Source organism: Trachypithecus francoisi, unplaced genomic scaffold (genome assembly GCF_009764315.1).
Source record: "Trachypithecus francoisi isolate TF-2019V2 unplaced genomic scaffold, Tfra_2.0 Lachesis_group4, whole genome shotgun sequence".
NCBI classification, from domain to species: domain Eukaryota; kingdom Metazoa; phylum Chordata; class Mammalia; order Primates; family Cercopithecidae; genus Trachypithecus; species Trachypithecus francoisi.
The window spans coordinates 105539334-105562374 of record NW_022681469.1 but is presented as its reverse complement, the minus strand read 5'-3'; the positions used below and the strand labels follow the sequence as shown (position 1 = coordinate 105562374).

Genomic DNA, 23041 nt, shown 5'->3' with positions numbered 1-23041 from the left:
TGGCTGGGAGAGGGAAGGGTGTGCTGCACAGGTTCCATGTCCTTAGATGCTAGTGAGAAGAGTCTGTAGCACATTAATCACTCCCCTTCTCTCACTCATATAATGATAGCACTGGTAGCACATTATCTTTTCTTGTGAAAGTATTGCATTAAGAAATTTCTTTTGAAGTAGCCCCCAAACTGTAACAGAATGTGATGTGATAATTTCCTACCATCTTCAAGTACTGCCAAGATGTAGAAGTCTCCTTACTCCTTGTAGACAAATGGTTGATCCTGGGAGGGACCATCTTCTGAGATGGAGTCTCACTCTGTTGCCCAGGCTGTAGTGCAGTGATGTAACCACATCTCACTGATGCCTCGACCTTCTGGGCTCAGATCCTCCCACCTCAGCCTCCTGGGTAGCTGGGAATACAGGCATGCACCGCAAAGTCTGGCTAATTTTTTGTAGTTTTTCATAGACATGGGGTTTCCCCATGTTGCCCAGGCTGATCTCGAACTCCCGGGCTCAAGCTGTCCACCTACTTCAGGAATTAGAGCACAAGACGAGAAAACATGTTGACCCCTGAGCCTGTTGGGCTGGGATGGTGGCCACAGCACACAGGGGCACCTCCTACTGCAGGAGCCACTCCAGAGGAGAGGAGGGACCTGAGAGGGCTTGGGCCAGGGAGAGAGGACAGTGTTCAGAAAGCATCTGGTAAACCCCATGGTGGGAGGGGTGACCAGGGAGACCTGGGTGGGGTGAGCTGAGGTGCTGTGAGTCTCAGCCCAGTGGGAAATGTGGGTCTTTGGGGAACACATCCTTAAGAAGCAAGCAGGTGTGACTGTGGCCAGGGACTCCATGTGGGAACATGGCCCAGGAGGGGTGCTGAGCTGAGGGAGGAGTTTGGCTCAGCACACTTGTGGGAAAATAGCCTGAGAGGGTTCCAGGTGACTGCTGGGGGCAGGGACGGACAGTGGACCCTCCGACCCTTCGGAAGGACCAGGTGAGGTGGGGCAAGTGCACCAGGAGGGGAAGGCAGTTTTCCAGTTCCCATGTGGAGGTTGTCCCCTCCCCTGAGCCACAGGGAGGATGTTAGGGCTCAGGATCCTAGGCCAAGGTTGGAGGGAGGGCGGGCCTGGGCTGAGATTGGAGGAGGAGAAAGACCCTGGTCTAACTTCCCACCCCACTGGTGCCCTTTTAGTTGGGCAGTATAGGTACAGGTATTATGTCTCATACTTTTCTCCTTCCGTCTTTTCTTTTTTTTCTTTTTGAGACGGAGTCTCACTCTGTTGCCCAGGCTGGAGTGCAGTGGCATGGTCTCGGCTCACCGCAATCTCCACCTCCCAGATTCAAGTGTTTCTCCTGCCTCAGCCTCTTGAGTAGCTGGGATTACAGGCACGTGCCACCCACCCGGCTAATTTTTGTATTTTTAGTAGAGACATAGTTTTACCGTATTGGCCAGGCTGGTCTCAAACTCCTGACCTCAAGTAATCCGCCTGCGTTGGCCTCCCAAAGTGTTGGGATTATAGGCGTGAGTCACCACACCCGGCCCTTTCTTCCAAAACAATGCAGATTCATTGCCCAAAGACTTAACGATACAGATAGATAGAAGAAAATAGCCAGCCGCGATGGCTCACGCTTGTAATCCCAGCACTTTGGGAGGTTGAGGCAGGTGCATTGCTTGAACTCAGGAGTTTGAGACCAGCCTGGGCTACATGGCGAGACCCCTGTCTCTACAAAGAAATACAAAAATTAGCCTGGTGTGGTGGTGTGTGCCTGTGTTCCCAGCTACCCGGGAGGCTGAGGTGGGAGGATCCCTTGAGCCCTGGAGGCAGAGGCTACAGTGAGCTGAGATCACGACACTACACTCCAGCATGGGTGACAGAGTGAGACCCTGTCTCAAAAGAAGAAGAAAATGCCTCCCACCCTGTAGCTCCATCTTCAGACTCAGCCACTGATCTCTGGGGCGTGTCACCTGGACCTGTGGGGACAGTTTTCTAACAGGGAGACTTGAGTGGGCAGCGATATGGGCAGTGGCCCGTGCGGGGTCTGCAGCATCCCAGGATATACCCAGAGGCTGGGCCCTGCACCAGCCTCAGCAACACAGATGTATGAAGGCCCAAAGGGCTGGGGGACAAGCGTGGAGAGGCGAGCATGTCCTCTCAGTCTCAGGGCCCTGCCCTCAGCACCCTAACTCCCCTGCCCTCATCAACTCTTGATGCTCCCACCTGCCCTCCCAATGCTAAGCAACCGGAGGGAAGCCCATGGCCACCAAAGAGGCTTTCCTCTCCAGCTAGATCTCCAGGATCCTGCTTGTATGTTACAAATCAAAGTTTGGCCTAGGCTGGGCACAGTGGCTCATGCCTGTAATCCCAGCACTTTGGGAGACCTGAGGTCTGGCCAACATGGTGAAATCCCATCTCTACTAAAAGTAAAAATTAGCTGGGCACGGTGGCACACACTTGTAGTCCCAGCTACTCGGGGGGCTGAGTCAGGAGATTCGCTTGAACCTGGATGCGGAAGTTTCAGTGAGCCGAGATAGTGCCGCTGTGCTCCAGCCTGGGCGACAGAGGGAGACCTTGTTTCAGGAAAAAAAAAAAATTTTCACCTAATATCCCTGACTGCTTTTGTCTTGGGGTTTTCCTGACCACAGGTCCCTGGGCAACAGAGGAAGTGACGCCCGGGGCTTCTGCTGGGCTGAGTTCTCATCTGGCTGTGTCCAGGATGAGCAGGTGGAAGGATTTGGGGAGGAAAGTGAAGCCATGGGGTTATTTTTGAACAAGGTCTTACTCTGTCACCCAGGCTGGAGTGTAGTGGCACGATCCTAGCTCACTGCAGCCTCAAACCCCTGGGCTCAAGTGATCCTCCCACCCTAGCCACCTGAGTCGTTAGGACTATAGGTGTGCACCACCACACCCAGCTGGCTTTTTAAAATTTTTCGTAGAGACCGGGTCTCCCTGTGTCATCTAGGCTAATCTCTAACTTCTTAGCGATCTTTCCGCCTCCGCCTCCCAAAGTGCTGGAATTACAGGTCTGAGGCACCACACCTGGGTTCCATGTGCTTTCTGCACACACTTGGGAGGCTGGTGGGAGACCCTGGATCCAGAGCTTGGGGGTGATGCTGGCTCTCTTCTGCCCTGAGGATCAAGACAGGCACTAGTGCCCAAGGGCACAGCCTGTGCCACCCACTGTGGGCTTGGAGCAGTGCAGAAGCAGGGCTGGGGGGGCCTCTGCAGATGTGTCTGTCTTAGTGAGGCCTCCCCAGGGTGGGCTGTGGGCGCTGGGCCAAGCACTTCCCTACCACAAGCTGGTCAGAGTTCAGACCAAGCAGTGTAAGGCACGTCCACTGGGTGCCAGGCACAGTGGTGCCCCAGGGAGTGGCCCCACTCCCGGCCTGGCTCGTGCCTCCTGGCTCGTGCGGGGAAGCAGAGCAACCGGCTCAGGGCGGGATGTGGTCAGACCTGGAGGCCTAGCGCTGTGGGTGCCATGCTCCTTCCCAGGCCCTCACCCCTCCTTCTCCACCTAGGAGTCGTTCACGCCTACTGAGGAGCATGTGTTGGTGGTGCGCCTGCTGCTGAAGCACCTGCACGCCTTTGCCAACAGCCTGAAGCCAGAGCAGGCTTCGCCCTCCACCCACTCCCACACCACCAGTCCCCTGGAGGAGTTCAAACGGTAGATGTCCCTTGCGGCTTCCCACCACTGCTGTCTCCCCCGCTTTCCCCTCCTAAGGTGTCGCCCACAGCAGCCTCTCCTCAGGGCATGGAGGGCAGGGTGAGGGGAGTCCCCTTCTGCTCACAGCGCACGTGAGGCCTCTCCAGGCCTAGGCAGGTGCCCTCTCTCCCCACCCAGTTGGCTCCCAGAGCCTCTCTCTCCAGACTGGCCAGAGAGGCCCCATTGTGCTTCCATCTCTTGCATCTCATCTTCTTCAACCCTGTCAGGAGAAAAGCTGGGGCAGCCCTGACTGCCAGGCCCATTAGGGCCAGCAGAGTGGGCTGTTTATATGGGACTGAGGTGAGGTGTGTGCAGGAGTGGCACTGACTTGGCCGCCTGCGTGCTGTGTGTCCTTGGGATGTTCCCTAAACTCTCTGAACCTTGGTTTCTTCCTCTGAAGAATGGGGCTGAACCTCCCGGAGGTGCCCAGTGCTCTCCCCCGGCAGAGCTGACCCTCACTGATGGGAGCCGCGGGCTCACCTGGGAGCAGGGCCTCCTTACTGGGCAAGCAGCAGGTGACCTTCCCAATCCCGTGCAGGGCCGCTGTCCCGAGGTTCGTCCAGCAGAAACTCTACCTATTCCTGCAGCATTGCTTTGGCCACTGGCCCCTGGACGCATCGTTCAGAGCTGTGAGTGTTGGCCCCGTCACACATGTGCCTGTGCCTGTGTCCTCTGTGTGCCCTGAGGTGGGAGGTCCTCTGGGGCAGATGAAGGAGGAGAGCAAGTGTTTTCACAGAGGCCTTGGCGAGGAGGGGGTCTTGGAGGGCCACATTGTTCTTTCTGTTTGTTTCCAAATCCAACCCTCAGGAAAGCCCTGCCCTGTCCCACCTGTCTGCTGCAGGGCAGGCTCCTACCCTTGCCTGACCAGGGAGCACTGTGCCCCCTGGGCTGGGAAAAGGCCACCTATGACCCTGGCTTCTGGGGGGCCAGCAAGAGAGCCAAACCTCACAGAGCTGTGTACGTCTCTCCTGAGCCCTCTGGGTGACGTGGGAAGAGCCAGTCCCACCCAGCTGCCGCCTGGGACCTGGGCTCCAGGCCACCAGAGGATTTGGCCCCCAGCCACTGAGCCCTCAGCACACACCTCCCCCACAGGTCCTAGAGATGTGGCTGAGCTACCTGCAGCCATGGCGGTATGCGCCTGACAAGCAGGCTCTGGGCAGCGACTCCCAGCCCCGGTGTGTGTCAGAGAAATGGTGAGCCTCAGCCCCTCTCACAGACATGCACGGGCTCCCCCAGGTGGATATTGCTCCAGTGGGTGGAGGCCAGGCCAGAGGCCTGTGCTGGGGTCAGCCTGGCCCTGGCCCCCATGGCCGCCTGCAGTCCTCTCCCAGCCCCTGCCGAGTGGAGCACAGACCAGCCCTTCCTAGACTGAACTTTGCCAGGCCCTAGAATTGGTTTCTCATGGAAGCGGTGGGTGACCCATCCTGCCCTGTCCCCTCTCCCTTCTGTCCCAGATGAGTGTTCAGCCATCCCCAAACTATCCCTTGACGCTCATCAGCACAGAGCAGAGCAGTGGTGATCAAGCAGGGAATGAGGGAGGCCGCCTTCCCCTCATCCCCTGCTTGATTCTTACAGCAGACCCCCAGGCTTCTGTGGCACCTCACATGGCCACTGACCCCTCCCCTCACCCACGGCCTTCCCCTTTGGACCCTCTGGGGGATCCTCCCTCAGCCCCCTCAGGCTTTGGGCCAGCCTCTGCCATGGTGGCCTCCGTTCACTTGGAAAGGGGACTCAGCCTTGCTAAGGATGTGGTGTCCTCAGAGGGCCTGGGTCTTACCTGCCTCTGTCCTGCCCTCCCTGCCTGCCCATGGCCCCTGAGTTGTCATCTGGGACAGCTTGTCACCTTGGCCAGGGAGAGTCTGAAAGCCCAAGGGTGAGCAAGGGCATTAGGGACATGGACCAGCACAGCCCCCGCCTCCAGTTGGAAGACTGGCCCTGACCTGCCACCTCGGTCCCCAGGGCGCCCTTTGTCCAGGAGAACCTGCTGATGTACACCAAGTTGTTTGTGGGCTTCCTGAACCGCGCACTCCGCACAGACCTGGTCAGCCCCAAGCATGCGCTCATGGTGTTCCGAGTGGCCAAAGTCTTTGCCCAGCCCAACCTGGCTGAGATGATTCAGAAAGGTAAGTCGTCAGCCTGGGCCAGCCGGGTAAACGTCGACCAAGCCAGACCAGGGCCAGGCCCTTAGCTGGAGGCGACCGGTCTTTAAGAGGGACCCACACGCCCAGAGTGGGCCCTAGCAGAGGGGGCTGTGGAGACTCCTGGGACACATCTGTATGGTGAAGTCTGAAACCGGCTGGATCCTGCCTGCCCTGCAGCCACCAGGCACTGGCGGGGAGGATGGCAGGTGTGCCCACAGAGGGGGACTGCACGGTCCAAGCTGCGGCCCTGTGGCCCCGCCGTTTCTCCCTGGTGACTCGTGGTGGCCGCTTGAGGAGGTGAGCCTGGACTCCGCCGTGCATTCATCCTGGCTGGGTCGGGCGTTGGTTTCTGTTCCTCCTGCTGTTGTTTACCTCCTGCAGACACTGTTGGGGGTCTGTGAGCCACCAGCTCCCCCACCTGCCCTCCTCAGCCACCTACTGTGTGGGAGATGCTGCCAGGCAGGGCCTCAGGAGGACACCCCTGGGTCATGGCTCCCCAGACACCTCGGAGGCACCTCAGAATTCTAAGTCGGGTACTCTGCCCCCAGGAAGTGGGTGCCAGGTTCGACCATCTCCTGCCTTCTAGGTGAGCAGCTTTTCCTGGAGCCAGAGCTGGTCATCCCCCACCGCCAGCACCGACTCTTCATGGCCCCCACCTTCACTGGGAGCTTCCTGTCACCCTGGCCACCCGCAGTCACTGATGCCTCCTTCAAGGTGAAGAACCACGTCTACAGCCTGGAGGGCCAGGACTGCAAGTACACCCCGATGTTTGGGCCCGAAGCCCGCACCCTGGTGAGTGGGCCGGCGGTGCCTGTCCTCAGGGCCCCTGGAGCCATGTGGCTGAGCAGAGCCGGGGAAGTGCTGTGATCCGGCAGGAAGGAGGGAGGCTGGGTGTTGATTTATCGCCGTATCTCCTTCCCCCGTTTTAGTAAAGTCTCATTTTTTCCTGATAACGAAGGCAGTGTTTGTTGGGAAATTTCAAATTTAGATGATCATCCTTTAGTCTTTAAAAGTCCTCTGGCGGAAGCTGCTCCTCCCGACGCTCAGCAGTCTGGCTGTGCATTGCTCTTGGGGCCCCCGGCCAGCCTGCCTGGGTGGCAGCACAGGCCTGTCCTGCTGGTGACCTGGTGACCTGCCCGCACCTCCCTTGCAGGTCCTACGCCTCGCTCAGCTCATCACACAGGCCAAACACACAGCCAAGTCCATCTCAGACCAGTGTGCGGAGAGCCCGGCTGGCCACTCCTTCCTCTCATGGCTGGGCTTTAGCTCCATGGACACCAACGGCTCCTACCCAGCCAACGACCTGGACGAGATGGGGCAAGACAGCGTCCGGAAGACAGATGAATATCTAGAGAAGGCCCTGGAGTACCTGCGCCAGATATTCCGGGTACGACCTATGGGACCTGCCCCACGGCCATCAGGGTCCCCTTCCCCGAAAGATCCACTCCACCCAGCCTGTGCTCAGCCACGTACCAGTCCCAGGCCCCACACATACGGACCCAGTGTTGTGGGAGGCAGGCCCACACCTCGAGCGTCATATCTGGGTCCCCTTGTTGGCGCTGTTGTAGGCTGGTGGGGTGAAGACTGGTCCCCTCCCTTCATCTTGACGCTGAGGGCAGAGGCACTTCTCTCTGGCAGCTCAGCGAAGCACAGCTCAGGCAGTTCACGCTCGCCTTGGGCACCACCCAGGATGAGAATGGAAAAAAGCAGCTCCCCGACTGCATTGTGGGTGAGGACGGACTCATCCTCACGCCCCTGGGGCGGTACCAGGTGAGAGGCCCGTGTCTCAGAGGAGCATGGGCTGGGCCCTGACCCATCCCTACCTCCCTCCTCCCTCGTGAGCAGAGGCCATCAGGCTCCTCTGAGTTGTATGTGGGGCTGTGTTTTCTCACCCGTCCCTATGGCCTGGCTTTCTAGATCATCAATGGGCTGCGAAGGTTTGAAATTGAGTACCAGGGGGACCCAGAGCTACAGCCCATCCGCAGCTATGAGATTGCCAGCTTGGTCCGCACGCTCTTCAGGCTGTCGTCTGCCATCAACCGCAGAGTGAGTGGGCAGGAAGACCGGCCTGGCCTCTTCAGAGAGGGTTCTGGATGCTCCTGCCCCGGGTGCAGTCCCGGGGTGGCTGGTGGGGGTGGGGCACTGCTGTCCTGAGGCCTGTGGTGCCACCACCCCACACCCCCATGCCTCTGTGCTTCAGTTTGCAGGACAGATGGCGGCTCTGTGTTCCCGGGACGACTTCCTCGGCAGCTTCTGTCGCTACCACCTCACAGAACCCGGGCTGGCTAGCAGGCACCTGCTGAGCCCCGTGGTGCGGAGGCAGGTGGCCGGCCACACCCGTGGCCCCAGGCTCAGCCTGCGCTTCCTGGGCAGTCACCGGACGCTGGTCTCGCTGCTGCTGACCTTCATGGCCTCTCTGTTCTGCGTCGGGCCCCTCCCATGCACACTGCTGCTCACCCTGGGCTACGTCCTCTACGCCTCTGCCATGACCCTGCTGACCGAGCGGGGGAAGCTGCACCAACCCTGAGGGTGTCAGCTGCCTTCAGAGCAGGCTGGGGGGATTTGCCACCTCCTGGGAAGCCCCTCCAGGAGGGAACACGGTCATCCTCGGGCTTCTGGAGCAGGGTTCTTGCAGCCGCAGAGGCATCTGGAGGAAACGCAACCAAGAAGGGAAGGCAGGCGGGGCCCAGCAAAGGAGTGGCTACCAGGGCTCCACAACCACGCTCTGTGACGGCGCAGAGCTCAGCGCCGGCCCCTCCCTCCCTCCGCCAAGGACTCATGGCCCAGCCAGCTCTCGGGGCCTTTTTCCAGCGCCCATTTGGGTACTCTGCCGCACTAAGCTTGGGAGCCAGCCTGCCAACAGCCGCCAGGCCTGGCCTCCCTACTGGCTGGCCTTGAGGTGGGCAGAGTAGGTTGTGGCACCTCCTCTCCCTGTGTGGGACCAGGACGTTGGCTCAGCCTCCACTCCAGGGAAGAATCAAAGTTTCTAGAGTCGTGAGAAAACTATTGAGAGTGGCTGTCCTCTGATTCTTCACTGTGAGGGGCATTCTTCATGTTCTCCCAGCTCTTCCAAGACGGGGCCGTAGAATTCCATGTTTCAGGAGCCTAAGACCCGCCCAGAGCCCAGGTGCTTCACCGCAGACCCCAAGCCATCAAGCACATCGCCCAGAGCATTGGCCAACATCATGGACCCCTGTGCCTTGTCACAGATGGGTGCTGGTCCTCAGGTGTTGCAGACACTGCTGGGTCCATGGGGTCGGATTCTGCCAGTTTCTGCTCTGCAGCCAAAGATGGTCAGAAGCATTGTCGCTTCACTAACATCAAGTGCTCAAAGACATGGCAACTGTTTGATGGTACTTAAGTATTCAAAATGGACGACAACTGCAGATTCTCTGACAGAAACCAGCACGGGGTCTTCACCTTCCTTCACCCCACAGATGACACACCAGGGACAACAGCATCTCAGTGGCGATTTCCAAACCAAGCCTTTGTTTTTGGTGTGGGGGTTTAGGGGTTTGCTTTAATGTTTTTCAAATTGTAAATGTTGGGCTTTGTATTTTGATGTAAACAGAATAATGGCATTTTAGGGCCTGTGACCAAAAATCAAGCTTGTAACTCGACCATGGATCTGAATAAACCTGTTCTTGCTTCTGAGTCTTCTGGCACCTGGGCTCAGTCTCCAGGAGGTTCACCTGTACAGAGTCCCTGAGCACACGGGGGCTGCAGGAACAACTGCTGGGCACCCTGTCGGCCCCTCCCGGCAGTGTCCACAGGCCTGGGCCTCTGGCTTCCTATTCTTTCCTCTCTCAGAGGCACAGTAGACTTTGCCCCGTCTTTACAAAAGATGCAAAAAGTTAGGCATGGTGGCTCACATGTGTGGTCCCAGCTACTTGGGACACTGAGTTTGGAGGATCGTCAGGACCCAGGAGGTCAAGGCTGCAGTAAGCCTTCATCACACCACTATACTCCAGCCTGGGTGACAGAGTGAGACCCTGTTCTCAAAAGCGGACCTCCAGGAATGTGTGCTGCCATGTCTGTCGCTTCCAGAAGCTCCAAGGATTGCGGGAGTTGCTGGGGGCCGAACTGTCTGGCCAGGAGCGGGGGTGCAGACAAAAACATATTGAGAACCAAGAACAGCAAAGGTGAGTGAGGGGGCAGGGTCTTGGTGGCTGGGACCTGGACAGTGATGGCCACAAAGCCAGCTGGTGCTCAGTGGCTCCTGCCTGGGGAGCGAGGATGGCAGCAGGCAACTAGGACCTCGCCAATAAATTGGGATTTAAATTGCCACGAGCTTTCACTCTAGAGAAAATGCTGGGACGAGAGCAAAAGCAAAATGCAGTTGGGGGGCCCAGCCAGGAGGCACTTGTGAGGGACTTCCAGGGAAGGCCTGTAGTTGGAGTATCTTGGGAAGCAGTTCTGTCTGGGGCACAAGGAGGAGGGAGGCCAGGCTGGAGGCAGGAGCACCTGCACGTTCTCGTCTCCACCCCTGGATGCCTCCAGAGTGGTCTGCCCTAACTGCCACCGCCGCCGCCGCCTCAGCTCCTAGGACGCCCTTGACTTTTGCCATTGGGCCCCACTCCCCTGCTAACAGTCCAAATCCAGATGCTTCTCTGACCAAGTGGCCCTGACAGCACAGCTTCAGGCTGTACTGATATCACCCCTGCCCCCTGCACCTCCGCATTGTTCTTGCCCCGAGGCAGTGCTGTTCCCTGGGGCCCATTCATGGCCCACTCCCTTCCACGACCAACACATTATACCTCTAGGATATACCAGCGCCCCTGTGATCTGAGGTAAGTCAGATTCTGATTGTGCAAGCAACTCACAAGCAGAGGCCCTGTGCAGTCAGGAGAAATCTATACCTTTCCCCTTGGACATCCAACAGCAAGTTAGATCCCCTAAAGGCCAGCTCTCACCAGTAACCCTGACATTTCCAATATAAATGAGAGAGAACTTTTTCTTTTTTTTTTTTTTTACTGAGACAGTGTCTCGCTCTGTCACCCAGGCTGGAGTGCAGTGGCGTGATCTCGGCTCACTGCAAGCTCCGCCTCCCGGGTTTACGCCATTCTCCTGCCTCAGCCTCCCAAGTAGCTGGGACTACAGGCACCCACCACCACGCCCGGCTAGTTTTTTGTATTTTTAGTAGAGACGAGGTTTCACTGTGTTAGCCGGGATAGTCTTGATCTCCTGACCTCGTGATCCACCCGCCTCGGCCTCCCAAAGTACTGGGATTACAGACGTGAGCCACCGCGCCCAGCCGAGAACTCTTTTTGAGACAAAGTCTTGCTATATTGCCCAGGCTGGAGTGCACCGCACCGTCACGGCTCACTGCAGCCTGTAACTCCTGGGCTTACGCAGTCCTTCCGCCTCAGCATCCCAAGTAGCCAGGACTACAGGCATGCGCCACCACACCCTGCTAATTTTTAAATTTTTTTGTAGAGACGGGGTCTCACTGTGTTGCCAGGCTGGTCTTGAACTCCTGGGCTCAAGTGATCGACCGCCTCTGCATCCTGAAGTGCTGGGGTTACAGGTGCGAGCCACCACACTGGAGAGAGGACTCTTATGTAGCCTTCACTGTAAAAACTAAGCTAGCTTCCCTTGACTCCCCAAACCAGAATTCCTAACGTAATTTTCTCAAGTCACAAGGTGCCAAAACATATCAAATTATTTCCCAGTCAAGAATTCCTACTTTTGGCCATGTGCAGTGGCTCACGCCTGTAATCCCAGCACTTTAGGAGGCTGAGGCAGGAAGATCACTTGACGTCAGGAGTTCGAGACCAGCCTGGCCAACATGGTGAAATCCCATCTCTACTAAAAATATGAAAATTAGCTAGTGTGGTGCATACCTCTAATCTCAGTTACTTGGGAGGCTGAGGCAGGAGAATCGCTTGAACCTGGGATGCAGAGGTTGCGGTAAGGCGAGATTGCACCACTGTACTCCAGCCTGGGTGACAGAGACTCCTTCTAAAAAATAAATAAAAAATAAAAGTGATAATTGGCAGCTGGTGCCAGGGAGAGGCCATTTCCTGATGGGCCACACCTATTTCGCTAAAGTGTTAATCGAATGCAGATTCCAGGGAGAAGCAACTTCCCAGGCATGTGCATTAGGAGACAAAGTGGTGGAGTATGACCTTCTGGGGGCACCCCACCCAGAACCCTCAGATGGCATGCATACGGTTTCCTAAACACACTGCGAGTGCTCTCCTCCCAAGGGTAAGGAAGGCACTGTACATACGGGCAGCCCACCCTAAGGGAAGGATCACGGGAAAGGGGCCAGTCTAGAAGGTCCTAGGATCAAGGTTAAACACCACACTTGACCTTCATGTGCCCACTTAGGTCTCTTCCAAGTGTACTTTCCTTTCTTTGCTGTTTTAAAGCCTTTTAAAATACACTTCCACTCCTGCTCTGAAGCTTGCTTCGGTCTCTTTTTCTGCCTTATGCCCCTCAGTCGAATTCCTTCTTCTGAGGAGCCAAGAACTGTCGTTGCTAAAGACCCATCGGATTCGCTGCCAGTAACTTGGACACCTTCCACTGCTAACACTATTAACTCGAACACCTTCCACTGCTAACACAATAACACTTGGTTACTGTGTTTATTTGGAGAGTAAGTAGGGTTTAAGGAGATGTGTATAGGTGCCAGGTTGACAAGGGGTGGACTTGTGATGGTTAATTCTGTATGTCAACTTGTCGGGGCCACTGGATGCACACATATCTGGTTACACAGTATTTCCTGGCAGGTCTGGAAGGGTGTTTTCAGAAGAAATTAGCATTTAAGTTGGTGGTGAAGCAGCGACGCATGCATTTCTGGAGCAGCTTCCCTATAGCTTGCAGGAACCAGAGCGGGCAATAAGAGTCCCATCCTCCAAATCCTGGAGATCTGTGCTCTGATTGATGATGGTTGCTGTTGATTGTAAAAATGCAGACAAAGAGGCAGGCAGCCACTGCTGCAATCTCCAAGGCTATGTTTGCAACCTCCCTCCTCAACCCTCACCCCTTCCCTGGGGACATACCTTCCAGGAGGTTTTTATGGATCAGCACCTCCTCCTGCCTTCATTTTTCTTTTCTCCTTTGGAACCAGATGTTTAGGACTAGGACGTTCAAAAGCAACCATACACCAGGCACAGTGGCTCATACCTGTAATTTCAACACTTTGGGAGGCTGAGGCAGGAAGACTGCCTCAGCCCAGGAGTTTGAGACCAGTCTGGGCAACATAGCAAGACAAAAAAAAAAAAAATTAGCCAGGCATGGTGGTGTGTGCCTGTAATCCCAGTTACTAGGGAAGCTGAGGCAGGAGGATGGCTTGAGTCCAGGAGTTCCAGGCTGCAAGTGAGCTATAATTGTGCCACTGCCCTCCTGCCTGGATGACTTTCTCTCCGCTCAGGAGATCCTCCCTCCCCACAATAATATTGCTGCCATTCATTCCACTATCAATAAGCCATAATTACTGAATACATGTTGCTATAATTATTTTGAACACCTTGTCATCTGTTAAAAATAAGAACAATACAAGATTATGTTTTATCTTCATTTATTTCTTCTCTAATGCACTTCCCTTTCTTTAGATCCAAATTTCCTACATCATTTTCCTTCTTTTTTTGAGACAGGGTCTCTCTGTTGCCCAAGCTGGAGTGCAGTGGTGCAATCATGGCTCACTGCAGTCTCAGCCTTCTGAGTAGCTGGGACTGCAGGCGTGCACCACCATGCAGGCAAATTTTTTAGTTTTTTGTGGAGACAGGGTCTGGCTATATTGCCCAGGCTGGTCTCCAACTCTCAGGCTCAAGAGATCCTTCTGCTTTGGCCTCTCAAAGTGCTGGGATTACAGGCATGAGCCATGCACCTGACTTCATTTCTGTTGTGTTTTTGACTTCTTACATTTTCTTTTTGTTTATTGAGACGGAGTCTCACTCTGTTGTTTGGGACGGAGTGTAGTGGCAGGATCTCAGCTTGCTTCACCTCCTGGGTTCAAGTAATTCTTTGGCCTCGGCCTCCTGAGTACCTGGGATTACAGACATGCACCACCATGCCTGGCTAATTTTTTTTTTTTTTTTTAAATGGGAGTCTCGCTCTGTCGCCCAGGCTGGAGTGCAGTGGCACGATCTTGGCTCACTGCAAGCTCTGCCTCCCGGGTTCATGCCATTCTCCTGCCTCAGTTTCCCAAGTAACTGGGACTACAGGCGCCCACCACCATGCCCTGCTAATTTTTTGTATTTTTAGTAGAGACTGGGTTTCACCATGTTAGCCAGGATGGTCTCGATCTCCTGACCTTGTGATGCGCCCGCCTCGGCCTCCCAATAATTTTTGTATTTTTAGTAGAGATGGGTTTTCACCATGTTGCCCAGGCTGGTCTTGAACTCCTGACCTCAAGTGAGTTGCCCACCTTGGCCTCCCAAAGTGTTGGGATTAGAGGTATGAGCCATTGCGCCTGGCCAACTTCATGCATTTTCTTTCTTTTATTTTCTTTTTTTGAGATGGAGTCTTACTCTGTTGCGCAGGCTTGAGGGCAGTGGCATGATCTCGGCTCACTGCAACCTCCACCTCCTGGGTTCAAATGATCCTCCCACCTCAGCCCCCCAAGTAGCTGGAATTACAGGTGCATGCCACCACACTAGCTAATTTTTGTATTTTTTAGTAGAGATGGGGTTTCACCGTGTTGGCCAGGCTGGTCTTCTCCTGACCTCAAATGATCTGCCCAACTCGGCCTCCCAAAGTGCTGGGATACAGACATGAGCCACCATGCCTGGCCTTCACATTTTCTTTAGATTATTTCTTAGAGTGTCTACCTCTACTGTTCCCATTATCAGTCTGTAATCTCATGTTGTCCACTTTTTTCCATTAGAGCCCTTAGCGTATTAATAATAGTTGTGTTCCATTTCTTGGTCTGATAATTCCAACATCTCTGCCATATTTAAGTCTGGCTCTGATGTTTGCTGTGTCTTCAAACTGTGTTGTTTGTTTTTTATTATGCCTTACAAGTTTTTGTTGAGGGCTGGTCGTGCTGAACCAGGAAAAGGTAAATGGACTTTCTGTGTGAAGTTTTATGTTGGTCTGGTTAGGGGTTGTGCCATGTGTGCTGTTTGTTAACTGTAGGTGTCAGAGGCTTAAATCTCTGGTGTCTTAGTTTTTGTCTCCCTGTTGTCTTTAGGGTTTCCCAGAGATTTCTCAAATAAGCTCTGAGATGAGCAGTTCTTTCACTTGTATCCCCTGTTATTATACAGGAGCCCTGTCGATGTGGCAGTTAAGATGTGGGGAAGGGGAGCCAGAGCAGGCTGGGGTTAGGTTATGTTCTCTTCCTCCAGGTTTGTTAAAATCACGATTGGCCTGGCTGTGATTTTTTTTTTTTTTTTCAGGGCAGGCCTTGTTTAAAAAACAAACAAAAGACGTATTTATTTTTATTTTTAAATTAATTTAATTAATTTATTTTGAGATAGAGTCTCACCCTGCCGCCCAGGCCGGAGTGCAATGGCGCGATCTTGGCTCACTGCAACCTCCGCCTCCTGGGTTCAAGTGATTCTCCTGCCTCAGCCTCCCGAGTAGCGGGGATTACAGGCGTGAGCCACCGTGCCCGGCCTCTTATTTTTAGGCAGCATCTCACTCTGTCGCCTAGGCTGGAGTTCAGTGGTGCCATCATAGCTCACTGCAGCCTCGACCTCCGGGGTTCCAGTGATCCTCTCACCTCAGCCTCCCGAGTAGTTGAGACTACAGGGGTCAGCCACCATGCCCGGGTTTTTTTTTTTTTTTTCTTTTTTTTATAGAGATGGGGTCTCACTTTCCATCCAGGCTGGAAAGGATGCCTGGGTACCTTTTATTATTATTATTTGTTTAATTCTTTTTAGACAGAGTCTCACTCTGCTTCCAGGTTGGAGGGCTGCGCACCGATCTCGGCTCACTGCAACCTCTGCCTCCCGGGGCAAGCGATTCTCCTGCCCCAGCCTCCCGAGTAGCTGGGATTGCTGGCGCCGCCACCACGCCCGGCTAAATTTTGTACTTTCAGTAGAGTCGGGGTTTCGCCATGTTGGTCAGGCTGGTCACGAACTCCTGACCTCAAGTGATCCGTCCGCCTCGGCCTTCCCAAGTTCGGGGGTTACAGGTGTGCGCCCCCGCGCCTGGCCCTGGACGCCTTGGAAGTCACTCCTCAGCCAGGAGGAGCAGCGACAGTCCCCGCCCACGCCAACCGCCTCGCCCTCCGTCGCCCGTTTCCAGGCAGCTGGGGCTGCCTGGCCACCGAGCCGGGGTGCAGCGGCCGCGGGAAGGTTCCTGGCGATGGCGAGATGAGCGTCGCGGGGGTGGTGGCTGGGACGCGCCCCCCCAGCTCGCCGACCCGGGCTCCCGGTGCTGGCGCCAGCGCCCCTCCGTGGGCGTCCAGTCCCTGAGGCTGCAGAGCCCGTAGCTCAGGCCGAGCGACCCGCAGAAACGGAACCTGGACCTGGAGAAGAGCTTGCAGTTCCTGCAGCAGCAGCACTCGGAGATGCTGGCCAAGCTCCACGAGGAGATCGAGCACCTGAAGCGGGAGAACAAGGGTGAGCCGGCGCGGGACCCCAGGCCAGCCCCTCCTCCCAGGCACCCCGAACGCTGCCGCTCCCGCAGCGCAGAAACACAGCCATGAACTCCGCACACGCCTGGGCTCGGGGATCACAGGACAGCAAGTCCGCCCTGGGTCCTGCCAGGCCGAGCTGTCCCCTCCTCCCGGAGGGAGACCCGCGTGGCCCCGGGCAGTGCCGACCCTGTCCGCCTGTCTCCTGGGGCTGCGTCATTTCCGATGCCGACCCCGCCAGTCCTCTTCTCTCCAGGCAGGGTCAGACACACCTGTTAAAAACTTTACAGACTTTGGGAGGCCGAGACGGGCGGATCACGAGGTCAGGAGATCGAGACCATCCTGGCTGACACGGTGAAACCTCGTCTTTACTAAAAAAATACAAAAAAACTAGCCGGGCGAGGTGGCGGGCGCCTGTAGTCCCAGCTACTCGGGAGGCTGAGGCAGGAGAATGGCGTAAACCCAGGAGGCGGAGCTTGCAGTGAGCTGAGATCCTGCCACTGCACTCCAGCCCGGGCGACAGAGCGAGACTCCGCCTCAAAAAAAAAAAAAAAAAAAAAAACAACTTTACAGAGGGGGCCGGGCGCGGTGGCTCACGCCTGTAGCACTCTGGGAGGCCGAGGCGGTGGGATCACGAGGTCGGGAGATCGAGACCATCCTGGCTAACACGGTGAAACCCCGTCTCTACTAAAGATAGAAAAAATTCGCCGGGCGTGGTGGCGGCGCCTGTAGTCCCAGCTACTCGGGAGGCTGAGGCAGGAGAATGGCGTGAACCCGGGGGCTGGAGCTTGCAGTGAGCCGACATCGCCCCACCGCACTCCAGCCTGGGCCACAGAGCGAGACTCCGTCTTAGAAAAACAAAACAGAAAACAAAAACAAACAAAAACTTTATACAGGGAAACGTGCCCAAGTGCGAGTGCGCAGCTCAGTGAATTTCCTCCAGCTAAACACATGGGATCAGGAGCAGGCTTGCCCCCACACCGCTTCGCCTGTGCCCACGCTGTCCTCGGGCTAGGCCTTCCCAACTGCACCCTTAGCAGCTCCTCATCCCCACGGACCACCCCCCCTTCCTCCACCCCACCCCACTCCCCCAGCAGAACGAGGGTCTGCCAGGATGTGGGATGTGGCTTCGCTCCTCGCTTCTGCTTCAGGAGGGCTCCAGCAGGGGCAGTAGTGCCCGCAGCTGCCTCTCCCGCTCCACTCCCTAGTGCTGCCTTACCTGAGTGCGGAGTATCCCATCACCAGGCGTCTGTTTTGTCAGGACCTCCCTTCCCCATGCCTGAGGACCCCTCTTCCTCATGTCTTCTTGAGCTTCCCCCCCCAGTCCCTGATGCCCACAGGATCATGACTCCGCCAGGGCCAGGGGTTCTGGAATTCACCTCTGTACCCCTAAAGCCCAGGCCCTGCCGTGTGGATGCCCTCCAGTCATCTCAGATGGATGAGGCTGGTATGCCGGGTGGACTCTGCCTAGGGAATAGGCAGGGGCATTCCTGGCCTGATGCCCACGGCAAAGGCGTGGTGGAGAGTGGGACCCATGGGGCAGGGCCCAGTCAGCCAGTGGGGAGCCAGGACTCTTCAGGCTCAGCAGCCGGGAGAGGCCAGGCTTTTCTCAGAATGGCTGTGGTTTCAGAAGTGCTGAGGAGAGCCTGTGCTTGCTTCCAGATCTCCATTACAAGCTCATAATGAATCAGACATCACAGAAGAAAGGTGAGAACCGGGCCCTTCAGTGCCTAAGGGGATGCTTCTGCCACCCAGGGAAGTGCCTGCAGACTGTCCTTGCCCACCTGGCTGCACTTGCCCCTGTATGCCAACCCAGTGGGGACAGGTTCTGGGGGACCTGTTGGACAGATGCCGCTACCTCTAGCCGTGGCTGGACGATGTTATGCAGCCAAGCACAGCACGTGCTGCTCTCAGTTAGCCCAGGGCCTGAGATCATCGCAGTGGGGAGGTGGGCACAGGGTACTTCCCAGACCCTCCCTCCTCCAAGCAGAGCTGAAATGGGAGGGAACCCCTGAGACAGCCCTTGCCCTGCTAGGTCTTTACCTCAGATTGCTGCTGTGGCCAGGCCCAGGATTTCCAGCCCTGTGGCTCTGAGTCCTGACATCCTGGGGGAGGGGCTCTGGACACACTCCACCCAGGGATCCCTTCCTGCCACCTGGGCAGCAACCATGGGGACAAAGGGAGGAAGCAGAGTCCTGTTTCCTTGCCACTTGTCCAAGGCACTTCCCCATCCCGACGGTGGCCCCCACCCAGCCCAGGATTCTGGGTTGTGGTCTCGAGCTCACTCCTGGTTATTTTTGGGGCCGAGGATGACACCAGGACATCTGACTGGTGGAAGGAACCGGCCTGGGAACATTACAGCTGGGGCAGCAGTGCCTAGGGCTCTCCCTTCCCAGGGAGATACGGAGAATGGGGTGGAGGGAGGGCCCTTCCCTAGCCGCTGTAGCAACTCCAGTGAGCTGTTCTGGGCAAAGTGCGGCCCAGCCAGCAGCCCCAGCCCTGCGGTGCCAGGGACCCTGACAGGACACAGGCAGGGGACAGAGGAAGAGGCCATGCTCTCCCTCGGGACCTGCTGTTCCATGTGTCCCAAGCCCTCCTGCTTTCCAGATGGCCCCTCAGGAAACCACCTTTCCGGGGCCTCTGCTCCCTTGGGTGCTTGCTGGGTCTGCGTCCGCGGAGTGTGGGTAGATCTGGGAGGACACCGCCCTGCCAGGCTGAAGGAGGGCCCCTGACGGACACACAGGCCAGGAGGCAAGCATGGGCGTCTTGCGGGCGGCAGCACCTACACTACGCTCTCCTGCAGACAGCCTCTCCACGTCAAGCTTCCAGTCTGTCAAGTCCAACCCTAACTCAGGTGAGCAGGCTGGCATCCATGTGCTCGCAGGGGTGAGTGTCCCACGGGGACCCCAGCCTGGGTGGCCACTAGGGGTGCTGACCAGGCCCCCTCTGCTGGGCCAAGCTCAAGGATTTGGGGGTGAAGGGGCAGCGGAAAAGAGCCCTGCAAGTTGAAGCCACCAGGAGGGGATTAAGTGGGGGTGGGCAGGACCGGGGGCCAGACACAGGGCAGTAAGGCCTCAGGGTGGGCACCCCAGGCGAGGCAGCAGGCAGGCAGGAGGGGCCTTCCCAGGTGGCCTTCTAGGGAGGATGTACCCTGGCTTCCCAGCAGGAGCCCTGCTTGGCCGTATTCCTGCCACAGGAAGGCAGGACACAGGAAGGATGGCACTGCCCACAGAGCCCTGGGCTCATGGCACCTTCTGCAAAGTAAGCCGGGAGTAGAGAGCCTCTTTTCCGCACTGTGCCTCCACTGGAGGCCAGCCCTCACCCGCACCATTCCTGTGATGGGCCCAGGCGCTAGATGGGCTTGTCCTTGCGAGGAAACCCAGCAGGCGGGTCCAAGCCTCTCATGCAGTTTCATTTCACCCAAAATGGGGCCAGCCTCCACTATCTTGGTTGTTCTAGAGTGTTCACAGGCACCACCCATGGGCTTCACCCTCAGCAGCTCATTGATTCCCCCCAGCACCATCCAAGGCAGGCTTCCCTTTACAGAGGAGGAAACTGAGGCAGGGGCAGGGTGTTCACAGGCACCACCCATGGGCTTCACCCTCAGCAGCTCAGTGATTCCCCCCAGCACCGTCCAAGGCTTCCCTTTACAGAGGAGGAAACAGGCAGGGGCAGGGGCTTTTTGGGTACACACAGCTGATCCTGGAAAACTTGGGCAGTGACTGTTGGTGCCTGCAGTGACCAGCCTTGTAGGGTCTGACTTGCAGCCAACTCTCAAGGCAAGGCCAGGCCCCAGCCTGGCTCCTTCAACAAGCAAGATTCGAAAGCTGACGCCCCCCAGAAGGCAGACCTGGAAGAGGAGCCCCTACTTCACAACAGCAAGCTAGACAAGGTTCCTGGGGTACAAGGGCAGGCCAGGTAAGGTTTGGGTGTTCCGGGAGTGCAATGGCAGGCCAGGTAAGGCTTGGGTGTTCCTGGGGTGCAAGGGCAGGCCAGGTAAGGTTTGCCTGCACCCGAAGGGCCCCATGACTACATTTACGAGGCTCACGCCCTGCAGTCAGCCAGCTGCTCTGCCCCTAGCCCCAGGGGCCTGTCTCCAGGACTCATGACAGCGGATGACGGCCATGCTCTACGCATCGGTGGGCGCTGTCTTCCTCCCTCCCCCGGCGGTACCTGTGCTGACCTGAGCCAAGGGGGCCAGTAGCAGCCCCTAAACCACTTTCTCAGAGAAAAGTAATGTTCTTACCAAGAAAAGTGAGTTGCGTTCCTGCTGCCCCTTGGCCACAGCCTGCCTTTGGAGGGCACTAGGCCAGCAGGACAGAGCAGGACCAGGTTCTGATGATCCCTGAGTTTCTGGGACCGCCCTGGGATGCTAGAGTGCACACTTTCAGCAGCACAAGCAGCAGGACAGACTCCTGCATCTCTGCACATCCCGAGACCAGGCCTGGAGCAAGATGCCCCACTGGGTGTGGGGTCACGACCAAGAGCAGCCTGGCAGCTAGCTGGTTACCCACTGAAGCCCATCTGACCCTTAGGGCACCTTCAGTGGGGAGAAAAGGACAGGCCCCAGTCCCAGAGACCCCCACCTGGTGCCCAGAGCACCCTGCTGAGTGGGAGAAGGGACTCAGGCCCTCTTCCCCACATGGGCCTGGACGCTGCCTGGGGAGGTATCCTGGGTGAGTGGTCAGACACACCTGGGCAGGTCACCTCCGGCTGCTGCAATGACTATTTCAGAAAGGAGAAAGCAAAGGCCTCTAACACAGGAGCGGCCTGCACGGGGAGCAGCCAGCACCAGGGCAGGCAGATGATGGGGGCGGGGGCACACCCCGCAATGACCCTGCCCCTTCACCTGCGAAAACCCACCACACTGAAGCAGTGCGAAGTGCTCATCCGGGAACTGTGGAACACCAACCTCCTGCAGACCCAGGAGGTGAGGCCCTGGGTGCTAGGGTTGGCCCTGCGCAGTCTGCCGCCGCCACAGGCCCCACCACGCCCCTGCCCCTGCCTTTCAGCTGCAGCACCTCAGGTCCCTCCTGGAAGGGAGCCAGAGGCCCCAGGCGGCCCCAGAGGAGGCTGGGTCTAGCTTTCCCAGGTGAGTGCCTAGTGCACCCCTGCCCCATCCCTGGGCACCTGTCCACAGCTCACTGCTGACTCTTCCTTCACCCAGGGACCAGGAAGTCATGCATTTTCCTAAGGTCTCCACGAAGGGCCTCTCAAAGAAATGGTGAGTCCCATGGGCATGGGGACAGTGGGGCACCCCTGCAGCCTGGGCCCCAGGGAGGGAGTGGGGAAGGGATGGTGGCGGCGCAGAAGCAGAGCACGCGGAGGGCTCTCTAGGTCCCGGTGAGGGCCATGCAGGCCCCACTCCAACACCACTCCACTCCCAGGGATGCCCACAGTGACCGTCCCTCTACCCGCCCCCAGCCTGCTTCTGAGCCCACCTGTGGCGCAGCGTGCCATCCTGCCTGCCCTGAAGCAGACCCCGAAGAACAACTTTGCCGAGAGGCAGAAGAGGCTGCAAACAAGGCAGAAACGGCACCTTCACTGCTCAGTGCTTTGAGCCACCCACATCTGGTCAGTGGCAGGCCCACCAACCTGCAGCTGGAGACTGGTTCTCTATAGCATTTCCTGATACTTCCACTACTTTTAGGCCTGGCTAAATTCCAAGATAGATGACACTTAAAATAGATAAAGTACTTGATCTCTAAACTAACAAACCATTTATTTTCTGTTATTTTGGTGTTTAGCATTTACATGAAAAGCACATGATGAAGTAGGTATCGCCTTACCTGTAGAAACTGAAAATAAAGCTTGTTTATTTCCAAGCTGTGTGCCTGGTTCCTCACTGGCTATCCGGCGTCATGTCCCTTCCCATTCCCAGCCCCTAGCTCCTAGCCCAGCCCCTGCTGTCTGCAGAGACCTGCCTGGGCAGCCCAGTCTTGCTCATCCCGGGACCTGCCAGCTGCCCTGGGAGAGGCACACTGGCAGAGCCGTGCACATCCTGAGCCGTGCACATGCTGAGGTACCCTGAACAGCAGCGAATGAGGTTGATAGCTGTTCCACCTGCTCCTGGCACACCCTTGCAGAGGTGGCTGGTTGCTCTTTGAGCTTGCTTGGCCTTGCCTGGCATGCACAAGCCTCAGTGCAACAACCATGCTACAAATGGAACCATATAGAGGAAATGAGCATCAGGCTCAGGAGCAGGGTGTGCGCTGCCTTTGGGATTCCAGTCCATGTCTCAGGGCTCCTATGGAACTGCAGGCTTGTTGGTTGCCAAGAGGCAGACCACAGGAGCAGTGTGTAAGTAGCTGGGGCCTGTGTATGCCAGGCAAGGCCAAGCCGGCTCAAAGAGCAACCAGCCACCTCTGCAAGGGTGCACCTGGAGCAGGTGCACCATCCAGCAGCCTCAGCTACTCAAGGACGCAGGAATGGCCTGGTTCCCACAACCTGAGTGGCTGCCACCTAATGACTGATGGAGCAGAGGCCTGAGGAAACGCAGATGGCACGTTGAACTGTTTAATCCATCTTAAGTTGATTTTTGTATAAAGGAGATGGCACCAGCTCATGCCTCAAGCTCGTGTGGCACTGTAGCCACAGAAGGCCGAGTCCCCTGGGTGGTAATTCTGCCCGTTTTCTGCACTTGAAGATAAAGTCCTCCTCAAGACGGCCTGTGGTCTGCCTC

The 23041-nt window shown here is 56.8% G+C and overlaps 2 protein-coding genes across 6 annotated transcripts; both read left to right on the top strand.

The window, feature by feature from the left end:
- The first annotated feature begins 1485 nt into the window (after window positions 1-1485).
- Window positions 1486-9485, top strand: LOC117072075 (sphingomyelin phosphodiesterase 4-like). 3 transcript variants are annotated; one of them, XM_033191969.1, is made up of 9 exons: window positions 1486-3651; window positions 4229-4319; window positions 4783-4883; window positions 5650-5813; window positions 6418-6623; window positions 6985-7218; window positions 7470-7601; window positions 7749-7939; window positions 8032-8233. In XM_033191969.1, the coding sequence occupies exons 3-9, from the start codon at window positions 4792-4794 to the stop codon at window positions 8132-8134; spliced, it is 1122 nt and encodes a 373-aa protein (XP_033047860.1). In that variant the 5' UTR covers window positions 1486-3651; window positions 4229-4319; window positions 4783-4791; the 3' UTR covers window positions 8135-8233. The 3 variants fall into 3 exon arrangements, with proteins under 3 accessions (XP_033047860.1, XP_033047858.1, XP_033047859.1); XM_033191967.1 differs by having other exon boundaries at window positions 1487-3651; window positions 7749-7877; window positions 8032-9485; XM_033191968.1 differs by lacking the exons at window positions 1486-3651; window positions 4783-4883 and having other exon boundaries at window positions 7749-7877; window positions 8032-9485.
- A 104-nt stretch (window positions 9486-9589) lies between these two features.
- Window positions 9590-22184, top strand: LOC117072076 (coiled-coil domain-containing protein 74B-like). 3 transcript variants are annotated; one of them, XM_033191972.1, is made up of 9 exons: window positions 9590-9973; window positions 12277-12432; window positions 18022-18066; window positions 19163-19213; window positions 20139-20277; window positions 21094-21289; window positions 21372-21451; window positions 21527-21583; window positions 21747-22184. In XM_033191972.1, the coding sequence occupies exons 3-9, from the start codon at window positions 18042-18044 to the stop codon at window positions 21979-21981; spliced, it is 783 nt and encodes a 260-aa protein (XP_033047863.1). In that variant the 5' UTR covers window positions 9590-9973; window positions 12277-12432; window positions 18022-18041; the 3' UTR covers window positions 21982-22184. The 3 variants fall into 3 exon arrangements, with proteins under 3 accessions (XP_033047863.1, XP_033047862.1, XP_033047861.1); XM_033191971.1 differs by having other exon boundaries at window positions 19103-19213; XM_033191970.1 differs by lacking the exons at window positions 9590-9973; window positions 12277-12432 and adding an exon at window positions 15906-16345.
- The last annotated feature ends 857 nt before the right edge of the window (window positions 22185-23041 follow it).